Source organism: Podarcis liolepis, assembly GCF_965112155.1.
Source record: "Podarcis liolepis genome assembly, chromosome: 16".
NCBI classification, from domain to species: domain Eukaryota; kingdom Metazoa; phylum Chordata; class Lepidosauria; order Squamata; family Lacertidae; genus Podarcis; species Podarcis liolepis.
The window spans coordinates 1,550,895-1,565,531 of NC_139567.1; the positions used below are offsets into that span (position 1 = coordinate 1,550,895).

The window sequence follows — 14,637 nt, forward strand, 5'->3', positions numbered from 1 at the left end:
TTCTAGAAAAAGAGGTGCCGGAACTCATCATGAGCTCCTCCCTCGTTCTCTTAGAATGGCAATGGGACTCACCTGAGAGGGGCAGGAACTGAGTACCTGTGAGTTCCTGCTGGAAAAATAGCCCTGGAAACCAGAATAGTATCTATGAAGGCCTTATAAAAGAAGCTGATGCATCAGATAATCCCATCATAAAAGGTTCATCCACCAGGGTTTTCTGGTCAAAAAACAGTAATTCACATATAGGGGATAGAAGGGTACCATCCCTGCCCTACTGTATAAGTGGGCACACCTTAAACATCTCACTTTCCCTCCCTCCAGGAATGTTTAAAGATGACCAAACGCCTTTATTTCACCGCTTCCCTAGTGAGCGCGTGCCATGGGTAACCATTTGTCAGTGCCCTGGTGGAGAGAGAATAGGTCAGCGATAGAGCACATGCTTAGATGCAGAAGGTCCCGAGTTCAAGTCCTGGTACGGTGAGTTTAGGAAAGAAAGGTTCAAGAAGCAGGTGATGAGGAAGACTTTACTCAGGACTCTGGAGAACCACTGCCAAACTGAACTGAAAACACTAGACTAGATGGACAGAAGGCAGCTTCCTAGTCTGAGATCCCAGCTAAGGGATGTCTAGCCAAATCCAGCTGTCTAGAAGAGTGAGGTGGGATTTCTGTTGGCTAGCAAATGACTCATCTTGTCTGCTTCACTCACTGTGTGAAGGGTGCACTTTCTTTTAGGACAACCAAGAATTCCACTGTGTGTTTGTTCTTATTTCCAGAATGTGGAGGCCAGATGCGAGCTGAAGTAAAAACCAAGGATCTCTATTCTCATGCCCAGTTTGGAGACAACAACTACCCTGGAGGCTCGGAGTGCGAATGGGTGATTGTGGCTGAAGAAGGCTATGGGGTGGAGCTCATCTTCCAGACATTTGAGATTGAGGAAGAGGCAGACTGTGGCTATGACTACATGGAGTTGTTTGATGGCTATGACGGGACAGCCCCCCGTTTGGGACGCTACTGCGGCTCTGGGGTGAGCTACTTGCTTAGTACCCCTGTTGCTCTCTTCTTGTGCAACTGTTCCAGGAGTCTCTCTCTGGCGGAAACACAAAACAAAGATGGCACAAAGCACTTAGATGATAAAATTGGGACAGGAGCAGAATGCATATCTATATAATAAGATAGAAGTGACTCTGGTGAATTGCTTATCTTTAGAACTTGGGCAAACCGTTTCTAACGTTTGTTATGGTGTCCAGGGGCAAGACTGTAATTCTGTAGGATGCCCATTGTTTCTCTGTCTATATGAAAACAGCACAAAATTTATCTTCCCAAGAGCCCCAGGATGCACATCCACACGGCCAGGTGACCCTGCCAGGGACAGCGTGCCTTTTCCCTGTGGTTCTTCCATCTTTCTTTTTCAGAAGAAGGAATAAATACCTTCAGTGCTACTGTTGCAGGTTTTTGAAAAGAAGGGTTGCTTTCATTTACGTAGGCATAATGAGCATATGGCCCTATCACAGCGCATTTATAACCATTGCAATAGCTGACATTTATGCCTGGTTCATTTTTTTATCACTCTTTTAATTAGCAGTAAGAAAAGATAATCCAGTTAGCCTTCTTTTCTTTTCATGAAAGAGAGGTACAGTGCTATAACACTGTAATGCTATAATGTTAATTTTTTTTTAAAAAACCCACTTTTATTTTTTTTTTTTAATAAAATTTTTATTGGTTTTACAAAATTTTTAAGAAAAACGGACAAACACTAAAAATGACAAACATACACGTATAGTTTCAAACATATTTTCATAAACCTCTTTTCTTGGACTTCCCCATACCCCCCCTCTCTGCATCCCAATGTCCATAGTTCAGCTAGCAACTCCCAATTGTTACTTTCCAATCTCTATCATCTTAGTCCTCTTTTATAGTCTAACCTTATATCCCTGTACCCCTTTGTTTCTGAAAACCACGACATTTTAGCATTCATTAAGTTTATAGTAGTCCTTAAGATAGCTTTTAAATTTTCTCCATTCTTCTTCCACCGTCTCTTTTCGTTGATCACGGATTCTGCCTGTCATCTCGGCCAGTGTCATATAGTCCATCACTTTCATCTGCCATTCTTCCAAAGTGGGTAAATCTTGTGTCTTCCAATACTTTGCGATGAGTATTCTTGCTGCTGCTGTGGCATACATAAAAAAAGCTCTATCTTTCTTTGTCACCAGTTGGCCGACAATGCCCAAGAGAAAGGCCTCTGGTTTTTTAGGAAAGGTACATTTAAGTACCTTTTTCATTTCATTATAGATCATTTCCCAGAAGGCCTTAATCTTCGGGCATGTCCACCAAAGGTGATAAAAGGTACCTTCAGTCTCTTTACACTTCCAACATTTGTTATCGGGCAAATGATAGATCTTTGCTAGCTTGACTGGGGTCATGTACCACCTGTATACCATTTTCATAATGTTTTCCTTTAAGGCATTACATGCCGTAAATTTTATACCGGTGTTCCATAACCATTCCCAGTCAGCTGACATAATGTTATGTCCAACATCCTGAGCCCACTTAATCATAGCCGATTTAACTGTTTCATCCTGTGTGTTCCATTTCAACAACAAGTTGTACATTCTAGATAAATTCTTAGTATTGGGTTCTAACAGTTCGGTTTCTAATTTTGATTTTTCCACCTGGAAACCGACTTTCCTGTCCTGTTTAAAGAATTCCATTATTTGGCGATATTGGAACCAATTTTCTACTTTATGCCTCAATTTCTCCTGACTTTGTAATTTAAACTTATCTCCATCCTGTTCTAAAATTTCCCAATACTTCGGCCATCCGACCTCCATATTGAGTTTCTTCACTGCTTTAGCCTCCACTGGTGACACCCATCTAGGGGTTTTGTTTTCCAATAGATCTTTATATCTTATCCAAACATTAAACAATGCTTTTCTGACAATGTGATTTTTAAAGGCACTGTTAACTTTATCATACCAAAGATATGCATGCCAACCAAAAGCGTTATTGAAACCTTCCAGATCCAAGATGTATTGAAACCTTCCAGATCCAAGATGTTTAAAAAACCCACTTTTAAAAACCCATTAAGCACCAAGGGTGTCATAAGGCAGACAGTGAGGCAGCTGCCTCAGGTGGCAGGTAATAGGGGGGCAAGGAGCAGCAGCAGCAGCAGCAGGGCGGGAGGCCCCCGCTGTGTGTGCCACCTGGCCAGCTGGCTGCCCTCGGGGGCCGTGGGAGAGCCAGGTTCAAGGGCCAGTCTGGTCAGCTGGCAGTTCATAGAGTAGGACAGGGTGACCTCTTCTCTTTGACCTCAGGCAACAGAAATGTTTTGCATGAGCCCTGTTGAGAATGTTGCTAAAATAGAGATAATTACAGTGGTACCTCGGGTTAAATACTTAATTTGTTCCGGAGGTCCGTTCTTAACCTGAAACTGTTCTTAACCTGAAGCACCACTTTAGCTAATGGGGCCTCCCGCTGCCGCCGGAGCACCATTTCTGTTCTCATCCTGAAGCAAAGTTCTTAACCCTAGGTACTATTTCTGGGTTAGCAGAGTCTGTAACCTGAAGCGTCTGTAACCTGAAGCATATGTAACCCGAGGTACCATTGTAAACATATTTTAACATTGTTGCATAAGCGGGAAGCACCTAGTAATATGGGGGCACAGAAGAGAACTTAACTCCTCTTTTGTGGACTTCTTTCTCCTGACTGATTTGCCATACAACCTGAGCCTGACTCCATATCCTTTTCTACTCCAACCCTTGCTGGAATATTTGGATCCAATGAAGCCCAATACAGTGGTACCTCAGGTTACAGACGCTTCAGGTTACAGACTCCTCTAACCTCGGGTTAAGAACTTTGCTTCAGGATGAGAACAGAAATCATGCTCTGGTGGTGTGGCAGCAGCAGGAGGCCCCATTAGCTAAAGTGGTGCTTCAGGTTAAGAACAGTTTCAGGTTAAGAACGGACCTCCAGAATGAATTAAGTTCTTAACCTGAGGTACCACTGTAAATGCAATTGGAATAAAATAGAAATCTAAAAACACTATTGCAGCCAGTCTAGATTGATTAAACCCTGTTAGAATAGATACCATAATTAAGCATTTAAGGCTGTAACTAGATGCCTGCTTATCTGGTTGTAAGCTCCATTGAACTCACTGGGGTTTACTTCTGAGTAGACATGGATAGGATTGCATATTACCGTATTTTCCCTCTATAGGATGCACCGGACCACAAGACGCACCTAGTTTTTAGAGGGGGAAATCAAGAAAAAAATATTATGCGCGCAGCCTGTCTGCTTCTCCTAGAGCTTCTCGGGGCTGGGGGGGGGGAAGCCCGGGTTTTGCCCCCAGCCCCAAAGAGCAAAGAAGCCAAGACAGCCAGCGGGATGGATCCCGCTGGCTGTCTTGGCTTCTTTAGCCTTGCGCAGCCTCTCCCGGCTGGAGAGGCTGCACGCGGCTATGGCAATTCCCCCACCTCTCGCAAAAGCCCACAGGAGCCGTGCACCCTTTAAGGAGGGCACGGCTCCTGCGGGCTTTTCTACAAGGAGGGAGAAGGGACTGACTGGCCGCGTCAGTCCCTTCTCCCTCCTGGGGAAAAGCCCGCAAGAGCCGTGCGAAACTTGTGTGCGGCTCTTGGTGGCTTTTCCTGCCTGCCTCCCCCTGCATTCGCACCATAAGACGCACAGACTCCCCCCCCCCCCAAGTTTTTAAGAGGGAAAAAGTGCGTCCTATGGAGCAAAAAATATGGTAAGCTTTGCACCATAGATTTCTACAGCAGTAGCCTGAAATTTCTGCTGCATCATCATGTGTACATGTCATGGGTACAGTGGAACCTCGGGTTGCGAACGTGATCCGTGCGGGAGGCACATTCGCAACCCACAATGTTCACAACCTGCAGGGCCGCGTATGCGCATGCGCGGGTTGCGATTCGGTGCTTCTGCACATGCGCAGAGTGCTATTTAGCATTTCTGCACATGCGCAAGCACCAAAACCCAGAGGTAACCCATTCCAGTACTTGCGGGTTCGGCCCGGTGCGCAACCTGAAAACGCGTAACCTGAAGTGTCTGTAACCCGAGGTACCACTGTACTTCACTTACATCCCTTACAGACTTTAAGTAATGTAGCAAAGACAGTTTCCCCTCTTTTCAAGCACTTATTGTCAGGGAACTGACATCGGAGCCAGAGGCGGAGGGAAGGCTCTCAAACGATGCTGGAGAAGGGCCCAGCAGGGGGAGAGGCGGCTCACCAGCTGGGGAAGGAAATCAGCGTAACACCAGGGATAAAGGGGGGCAGATGGGGGAATCGGCGAGGGGGCTCCAGGACTCCTCGTCGGAGATCAGCGAGGAGAGCACGGGTCCTCCGCTACCCACACCCTCCCTGCGCAGAAGACTTCCGCGCAGGGAGAGTAGGAGGAGACGTGGAGTCAAACAACTTTTATCCTGGAAAAGGTTTAAGAAACGCCCAATGATGGATTCTGCCAGCGACTGAACAGCCACGAAGTGTAGGGCTGTCCAGACAGAAAAGGTTTAACAAGGCAAACTACCCAGGAGTGGCACCAACTTGCGTACGAGTAACCCCTACAGTTATTACACTTATCTATCCATCTAACTATTACATTTTTATTCTTCCCATCGTCCAAAAAGCTCACGGTAGAAAATATGGTTCCTTCCTGTCTTCACAATAACCGTGTGAGGAAGCTTAGGCTGGGAGATAGTGATGGGCTCAAGGTCACTTAGGTATATTTATGGCTGCATGGAAATCCCCAGCCCTTGTTCACCAGCAATTTTACTATAACACATTTCCTCTCCCATTATAATGCATTTGTGAGACCACTTGGTGCAACCTTAGGCAGCACTTGAAACTGAGAGGCCAAATAGAAAGGCAAGCAAAATTGAAAAGTAGTGTATTTGAAACACATCAGTACACTTTGCCTGGATAATGGCAAAAGCAGGAGGGTGCTGAGAAAGGAGCAGCTTCCTTGCCCTCCGCCGTCACGCCCCCCCCCCCCCGACATCTCTTTGCAGAGGCTTAATTACTGGCACCAATCGCCTCGGCCTCCAATGCAAATTCAACCACCACTGCTTGACTTGCCTAATTTCAAGCACAGATTTGGGTTTTCAAGGTACAAAAACTGGATTTTGGGGGGCACGGATGGAACATAAGCCTGCCTATCCTGAGGAAGGCAGGATCTTACCTTTTAGGGTTAAGAAGAAATCGTGTCTCCCCAGTTCATCTTACCTGTTCTCTCTCTTGATCCTTCCTTCCTGCTAGCCTCCAGAAGAGGTCTATTCTGCTGGTGACTCCGTGATGGTAAGATTCCACTCAGATGACACCATTAACAAGAAGGGTTTCCACCTGCGGTACACCAGTACCAAGTTCCAGGACACGCTGCACACACGGAAGTGATCTCTGGCCGCCCAACACCTACGAAGGAGAGCACGCCTTCCAGTACTGGAGGGGCAGGTCTCCACTGTCTGCAGAAAAAGGAAAAAAGACACTCTGGAGAAAATTCAAATAGACTGGAAGGAGAAAAACACAATACACCTCAGAGTGTGAAACACTCAAGCAAAAGCAAAGGTGCTGCCAGCTGCTTCTACAGACTTGTCTCGGGGGAGTCCTTTCATTTACAAACAAATGTCCGTTTCTGTGCCTCTTTGTTTCTTGAGCAGAGTGTCTCCAGGACTAACCACTTCACAGCTTCCATTTACAATTTGATTCTTTGTCTGCACGGCTCTCCCCCCGTCCTGGAGGTTATGATTTAAATGCTGGGAAATCCAACCTATGGCAGACATTTTCCTTTATAAACTCTATAAAGCAGGTTGACCAGCAAAGTGTCTGACTATACAGACCCAAGTGCAGTGGAGAGACTGCCATGCTTGCAGAAGCTGTCTTATCTGTTGTAATGATGTAATAAACACTCTTGCTTGTACTTCTCAAGAGATGCACAACAGCCTCTTTAAACGTTTACTATTTGAGATTTTTTTAAAAAAATATTATTCCATTACCAAGAAAAATGTAACTTGAAAACTTCTTGCTCCTTCATTAACTTTTTTATTTTTAAATTAAATTTTTAATTGGAATAAAAGCAGAACTTGCAGTCCCCACTTGTCCAGACCTACAAAAAGGGAAAGTACTACAACCAGAATTCCTGAAATTACCGTGTGAATCTTTATTTTCATGGGTTCCTTTTTCGTTCTGGTTCTGTGCAACTCTCTTTCTGGAGCTGTTTCAAATGGGGTTTTGGCCATTTCTTTCTTTCCCCCCATTCCAGCTGCACTTTCCTTTTGGGATGGTTTGTTTTTTCTCTAGTGATCACCTTCCCTTCTGGTTTCCTGTTCATTATTCCTGCCATTCACTTCCTGCTCAAGTGGGAACATAAGTAAGAGCGCTCCTGGACCCATCTAGTCCATCATCCTTTTCTCACAGGACCTAAGTGCAAGTGCCCTCTCCCCACTTGTGACCCCCAGCAAGTGGGATTTGGAGGCCTACTTCCTCTGACGCTGGAAATAGATGCCGTGAACTCTCAATGTCCTCAGCTCAGGCATCAGCTTAGCTGCAGTTTCTTTTGGGGGCCTGTACTTTCAACTCTCCTAATTTCTGTGGAATCTTGGGGGGATGAATGCCCAAGCTACTTTCAGATGACTGTAAATGTATCTCCATGGAACCATGAATAGTAGAATGTTCCACAGACCTTTTTCACAATTCTAGAAGCCAGATATTTGGCCAGCAGAAAAGCATTGAGAACTTTTATTGCAACTGGTTTTTAAAAGGAATGCAGACTTGACCATTTTGCTGAGCAGCTGTAGAAAAGGTGTTCAAAATAGCGCTCGCTACTGTGCCCAATCCTATACCAGTTCATTCAGCTGTTTGGGATTGTGGTCCTTATTTCACTCATCTTCTTATGAAGTCTTCAGAAAAGAGGAACTCTTTCCCAAGGCCCTGCAAGAAGGCCATGGCCCAGAAGAGCATTTCACCAGAGTCTCCTGGTCTCTGGACCCTATTACCATCTTTTCTTTTTTGCACAGGTATGCATTGAGTTAGAGTTATTAGTACAGGTGACTAACCTGGCCATTTTTCCTTCCCTTTGAGGAAAAGCCAGCCAGCCCTTCTTTGCAGATGGAAAGTTCAACAAAAGGACAGTGGGTGTTGGAGGTTTCCTGGGACCCCAAGGAAGGGATTCACTGCACTAAAAGCATGAACATTCTCACATTGCAAGTACCACCAAGAATATGTCAGCATGAGAAAACACTCAGTTCACTTCTTCACACAACCTGTGAACTAAATGATGCTGAGAGCAGATGACTGACTGGCACACGGTCATTGGAGTCTCATGGCTAAACAAAAATTGTACTCTAGCTGGTTGGTTTTAGTCCAGCACTGCACTCCATCACAGTGGCTCAAGTAGTCACATTCAAAGTCCAGCTGTGAACTTGCTCCTACATTCATTGGGCTGCAACAGAGGCAAGTTATGGCAATCTGTGTGATAAATGAGATGAAGAAGAAAAGGGAGCACTTAACTTGAACAAAATATGAGTGAGAAGGGTATAGCTCCCATCATCTGGCCTGGGGCCAAGGGAGCAGAGTAGGTTTGATTCCAGTCATTTGTCCCTAAAGGAGTAAAATCAGAATTGGAGGTCGCATGAAAGCATTATGGGGAACAAATAATGAATTCCCTGCTACCTCCTATGGCTCGCTAGTAAGCAACTCCTTACATCTAAAAGTAGTAAAAGGACTACTTCCTATGCAGCAGCAGCCACACAAGGGCCACAGGAAATGCCCAGAGGCAGCTCCAAACAGATGCTGCAGCCAGTTACTCCAAACAGATGCTGCAGCCAGTTACTCCATGGAGTCTTCACATCACATGTTCCTGGAAGCGGCTTAAGCTAGTGTGAAGACTCTCTGTGTAATGGGGATGAGCCCAATAATAAATGATGCTGGGAAGTATTTGCAGTGATACTCATGACACAGCTATTAAGTTTGAATCTCAGTTATCCAGCACTTGAGATGCTTTGGTGCTGACCAACACAGGTCACCATCTACCAGAAAGTTCTCCTTATGCCTCATTGATGAATTGGCAGCTACCGGTGCAGTTCTCATTCATTTCATTGGGCATGCAAATTGTGGGGATAATACTCACATATCCTCATTCTTTTCTACATATTTTGGCTATTGGCATGGACACATAAGCACAGTGTCTTGTGTCAAGCTTTGGGTCAAACAAGATTCAATGCTATTTCAGGGTATTCTCATAAAACTATCATTTGTTGTGGTCTAATGTTTATTCTGTGAGCAGAGCCCCAGTTGCTTATTCCTTTTCCATATATTTTGGTGATTAGTGGTATGGATACATATTGTTGACAGTATGTTGTACCCAAAACAAGCATTGGGCCAGATGTGATCCATATCATAGAGGATTATCTTCTGGAATATTATTTGTGATGATCCAACACTTTACGTAGTGTGCGCTGATCCAGTTCCTTATTGTTGTCTACACATTTTAGCTGCTATTGGCATGATAACTAATAACCAACTTCACTATCACAGGAGGGAGGTGAGGACATGGGAAGCTCTGTAGCTCAGCGACAAAGCATCTGTTCTGCATGCAGAAGGTCCCAGTTTCACTTGCCAGCATCTCAAGGTAGAGTTGGGAATGTCCCCCATCTAAAATTATTGAGAGCCACTGCTAGCTAGGGTTGATGGGACTTGACAACTTTGGGAAACTCTGCTCTAGATGATACTGAGTTAAATGGAACACAGGTTTGACTCATCATGTATCCGCCTGCTCTGTTCTGACAGCAGCAAGCACCTGCCCCACAAGGCCTTATAACACCAGGTGACCTGCTGGGAAGTAACATCCAATGGCAACTCCTGCTCCAGTGGAGCTAGCTGCACAGGGACAGTGAGGCTGGATAGTGCCAGATTTAGGGCGGTGCAGGTGGTTTCCCCCACACAGGATGCCAATATGAGGGGGTATAAAATTTAGCTCTGCTGACCATAAAAAAGGCTGGTCGCCGAAGAATTGATGCTTTTGAATTGTGGTGCTGGAGGAGACTCTTGAGAGTTCCATGGACTGCAAGAAGATCAAACCAATCTATCCTGAAGGAAATCAGCCCTGAGTGCTCACTGGAAGGACAGATCCTGAAGCCGAGGCTCCAAGACTTTGGCCACCTCATGAGAAGAAAAGATTCCCTGGAAAAGACCCTGATGTTGGGAAAGGTGGAGGGCACAAGGAGAAGGGGACGACAGAGGACAAGATGGCTGGACAGTGTTCTCAAAACTACCAAGATGAATTTGACAAAACTCCGGGAGGCAGTGGAAGACAGGAGTGCCTGGCGGGCTCTGGTCCAGGGGGTCACGAAGAGTTGGATGTGACTAAACAACAACAATAAAATTTAGAAGACCCGTAACTGAAATCCATTTGGGGCTGCCAAATTTTGGCCACACTCACAGGGCCATATTACCAAAAAGTACCAAAATTCACCCCTGTGCCGTAAACCACTTTGATGACAGTTTGCAAAGCAGGATATTAATTCATTAAAATAACAGATAAGTTCTGACTCACAGTTAATTCAGTTACAACTAAAAGGGAAAGGATTCACTATTTGTCCCATAGCAAATGGCAGTGGGAGCCCAAATGTTCTTTGAAGCAGGGTGGTGGAAGCAAGATCCTTCTCTGGCCAATAGATTCATTTGGGCAGGTCAACCCCTTGCCGTGATGTTCTTCCAGGGAAGCAGCCTCTCAGAGGCCCTCGTTCTTGGCTGGGGGATGGCACCAGAGTGAGCTCGTCCTGGGATCGCAAAACAGAAAGGAATGATAGGTAAACTTGGTTCCTACATTTGCTCTTGGACTGCCAGAATGCTGCTGATCCATAAACATTCTTGCAGGTGTGTTGCCTGCAATGTCAAAAATCAGGAACTACTTAAATGAAGGATTTCTCTTTTACCACAAGAGGCTATTTAAAACAAAAATGTCATTACGCCAGCAATATCGCCTTGAATTTTGCTTGGTTGCTTGTCTCTAGCATTTTTGTATTGTCTTACTTTGCTATGGCTGTATGCTAATGCAATAAAGGTTTTGAGAAGACTCGTATGTGACACATATGCTAACCTAAGGTGCAGTCATGCTTATGACATCAGCTCTGTAGCTACTGATGTCACAGAACTCCTGCTCCCCAAGGACCACTGCAAGCTCTGGAGAGCAAGGGTGGGCATAAAGATGGGGTAGCTGGAAAGTAACAGTAGAATGAACATCGACAAGACCAGGTGGCAGGATTTGGGCCTCACCCCCAGGCAGCTGTCCAAGAAGATAGGGGTCACCTATTCTATGGCCGAATTCATCACACAGAGCTACCGCATTCCAGTTCAAATCAAAGTCCCACAAGATGCCCGCATCTGTTCACCTCCATGCAAGCGCAAGTGCCCCAGGAAGAACCAGTGTACATACAAGATCACATGCAAAAGCAGATGTGAAGAAACGCCTGGTTTTGCAGCCCCATCAACATCTTGTAGCAGAAAGAGAGAAAGATCAGAGGAGCAGCGAAGGGAGTGTGAAGATCCTTCTTCACCTTTTGCTTGGACCAAAACTAAAAAGGTATACAAGTCCGAGGAGTCTTTATGCTCCCTCTCAAGGAGTAACAAAAGCAGCAAAGAGCGATGTAAGAGCCCTGCCTCATCTTGTTGTAGCAGCTCCTGCGGGCAGATATGTGAGTCACCCACTGCTTTCCGGAAAGCAAAATGTTCAAGAGGAAAGAGAAGGCAAAAGCATGGAAGAAAAAGCAATGCAGGAGTTACATGCAAAGCAACTGTCAAATGCAGCTCTACTGAACAGCCCAGCCTGAAGAAGCGCAGAATCGTCCCTATAGACATCCACCTAAATGTACCTTTAAATATATTTCTGGATAATGAAGATGGCATAGAGTTAGAAAATGAGGTCCAGCAGCCATGCAATAAATGGAAAAACAAGGGTCCTTGTGTCCAAGTGCCGTCCGTACAGGAAGATGACAACTGCGGACTGAAGAGTGGTGCATGTCCAAGACCAGAGCTCCCAGCTGAGCTATGGAAAGAGGAATCAGATGACCAAGAAGAGACTGAGATGGACGAATGTGTCCCATGTGAAGACTCCAGTTCAGAAGGAAAGGAAAGCTGCAGGAAGCCAAAAGCAGGAGACAGTTGCCAAGTTTCATGGTGGGAAAGGATCCAAGAGTGCATGCTCTTTCTTGAGTCTCTTTTGTCCTCTATAGTAAATAAATGTCCTAAATAATTGGGGTTCTTTGGGGTGGGGGTGTCATTTATATTTCTGTTTGTTTTCTTTTGCACAGTGCTAGGGAGAGTGTGAGGAGGGCAGCACATTTGCTTGTGTGTAAGGTAAGTATTGCTTGAATTAAACATATAGAAAAATCAACCAGCAACGGGCGGGGGTGGGGTTGATCAGGTGCCCTGAATGTAGAAGGTCCCACCTCCAGTTAAAAAGAGATCACATGGCAAGGCTGGGGGGAAGCATGACAGTGCATAGCTATTGGCAGTCAGAGTAAACAGTACTTGGCTATGGGAATGATCAGCAGGGGCGACAAGGCTTTCCATAGGAATCAAACCTTTCCTAAGAGCTACAAAGTACACATTCACATTTACGGTACTCTGCATTCATTGCACTCCCACTGCTGACTTGTGAAGAAGCCCTGTATTCACAGCGCTGGTCACAATTGACACCTATCCGGTAGTTTCTTGAGAAATACTTTGTTTTGATGTGTTGATCTGATCTGAAAATATAAGCCTTAAGACATCCATGCCCCCTCTCAGCCCGCTAGTGTGGGCAGGCAGTGGGCAAACTGCATCCTGCCCCACTGATGTGGACATGCCCCTGCCTTGCTGCAGCTTTCCCCCTGTTACTGAGGCTAGGACCATGCCTCCATTTCCATTTAGGTATGTGTGTGTACTTTGGACACTGGGTTGCCCTGGACCTTGTTGTATCTGGGTGGAATTGGGAGATTCCTGCTCCTGGCCTTTTGGGGAAGTGCTAATAAAGTTCTTCTTTAGCTTCCTGCCTGGTGTGCCCTCGATGCAGCTGAAGAACTAGAGGACCAGGCAGAACTTAATCACTTTTCTAAAACAATTTGTCAGCGGCATCAGATTGCACTGCGAGGAAGAAGCAGATTTCACACCAGAGAGAGAGACTGAGAGTTCTTCCAGAAGTAGTTCATTGTAGAATTGGCATGACGCTCTCGCACACACTCCTTTTTTATGGTGTCCACATGATGTCATCATCAAAATACCAGCTCCTACTTTTTCACATTTAATATGGATTTCCCTTTACCACAGAACATGTGATAAGTAGAAAAATATTGACAGTCACCACTCATGTGAAAACTCATTAGTATCTATGTTTTTTTGTGGCAGGTGGTTTGCCATGTGTGCGGTGATGGGTAAGAGTTCTCTAACGCCACACCCAAATGTCCATTGGCTCCTCCCCTGGGCATGATTCAGCCATTTTGCTTTGGGTGGCTCCCCCAATACCAAACAAAGTGGCCCTATTCCCTACTCCGACTGCTTGGAAGGAGCTAGATATTAAAATCACTGCACTGTAAATAGTGAGCATGTACATTGAAATTTATCTTTTTTCTTTGAATGAAAACAGTGGCCTTGTGCAAAACCTCTTCAAAATTTTGGAAGGTTTCAGGTTTTGTAGGGAGCAATGCATGATTTTGCTATTCATGGCTATGAGCACCTATAAGAGGCCTGGGCTTTGCCAGTTCTCTGAGCCAATGAAGACACCAGCGAGTAGAAAGAGCATGGCTTTATTCAAGCTGCAGGGGGGAAACTCAGGGGAACCTCCTGCAAAGACTGAGCAAAAGCCACAAGTGCCAAAGCACGCTTCTTTCTGTTAGACAAGCTAGTGCTGTGTTTTGATATAAGTTGATGCAAGCAAACAGGGACTTTATCTGAGATCAGTGGCTCACTTCACAGTTATGAAGGCCATCTCTGACCACGTCCAGGCAGCTTCACCAGAACACATTTAAAAGGGCATCAGATGTCAATGAGCCAAAGGCCTGATTAAAGAGGAACATCTCTGCCTGGAGATGTATAATGAAGGTACCAGCCAAACCTCCCTGGGGAGAGCATTCCATTAGCAGGGAACCACTAGGCCCATTTTCATGTGGCCACCCTCCGGACCTCTCCTGGAGGAGGCACAAGAAGAAGGGCCTCAGAAGATGATCTCAGAGTTTGAGTAGGTTTATAAGGAGAGAGGTGGTCCTTGAGGTTCTGGGGCCCTGAGTCATTTAAGGCTTTATAGGTCAAAACCAGCACTTTGAATTGGGCCCAAAAACTAATTGGCAGCCACTGCAGTTGGACCAGCTCAAATCATATGCTCAAATCATCATGTCCTTGTGAGCAACCTGGCCGCTGAATTCTGCACCAGCTGAAGTTTTTGAACAGTCTTCGAAGGCAGCCCAATATATAATGCATGCAGTAATCTAACCTAGAGGTTACCAGAGCATAGACAACAGTAGTTAGGCCTTCCCTGTCCAGATAAGGGCACAGCTGCACCATTAGCTGAAGCTGATGGAAGGCACTCTGTCCCCCAAGTGACAGCAAAGAATCCAGAAGCACTCCCAAGCTGTGTACCCCCTTCTTCAGAGAGAGTGCAACCC

General features: G+C 45.5%; 1 protein-coding gene and 1 long non-coding RNA gene across 4 annotated transcripts in view; one reads left to right on the plus strand and one right to left on the minus strand.

Moving 5' to 3' along the window:
- BMP1 (bone morphogenetic protein 1) overlaps positions 1-6,928 on the plus strand; it is a 151,833-nt gene extending 144,905 nt beyond the window's left edge. For all 3 annotated transcript variants that reach the window (XR_014520206.1, XM_083480377.1, XM_083480378.1), the window contains exons 19-20: positions 771-1,021; positions 6,263-6,928. Coding sequence is in view for 2 of the 3 variants with exons in the window: in XM_083480377.1 (XP_083336503.1) it covers positions 771-1,021; positions 6,263-6,397 (386 nt within the window). In the remaining variant the exon portion in view is untranslated. The remainder of the gene's footprint in view (positions 1-770; positions 1,022-6,262) is intronic.
- LOC310695834 overlaps positions 2,130-14,637 on the minus strand; it is a 205,193-nt gene continuing 192,685 nt past the window's right edge. Inside the window, exon 3 of the long non-coding RNA XR_014520264.1 lies at positions 2,130-2,164. This is a non-coding gene — a long non-coding RNA (uncharacterized lncRNA). The remainder of the gene's footprint in view (positions 2,165-14,637) is intronic.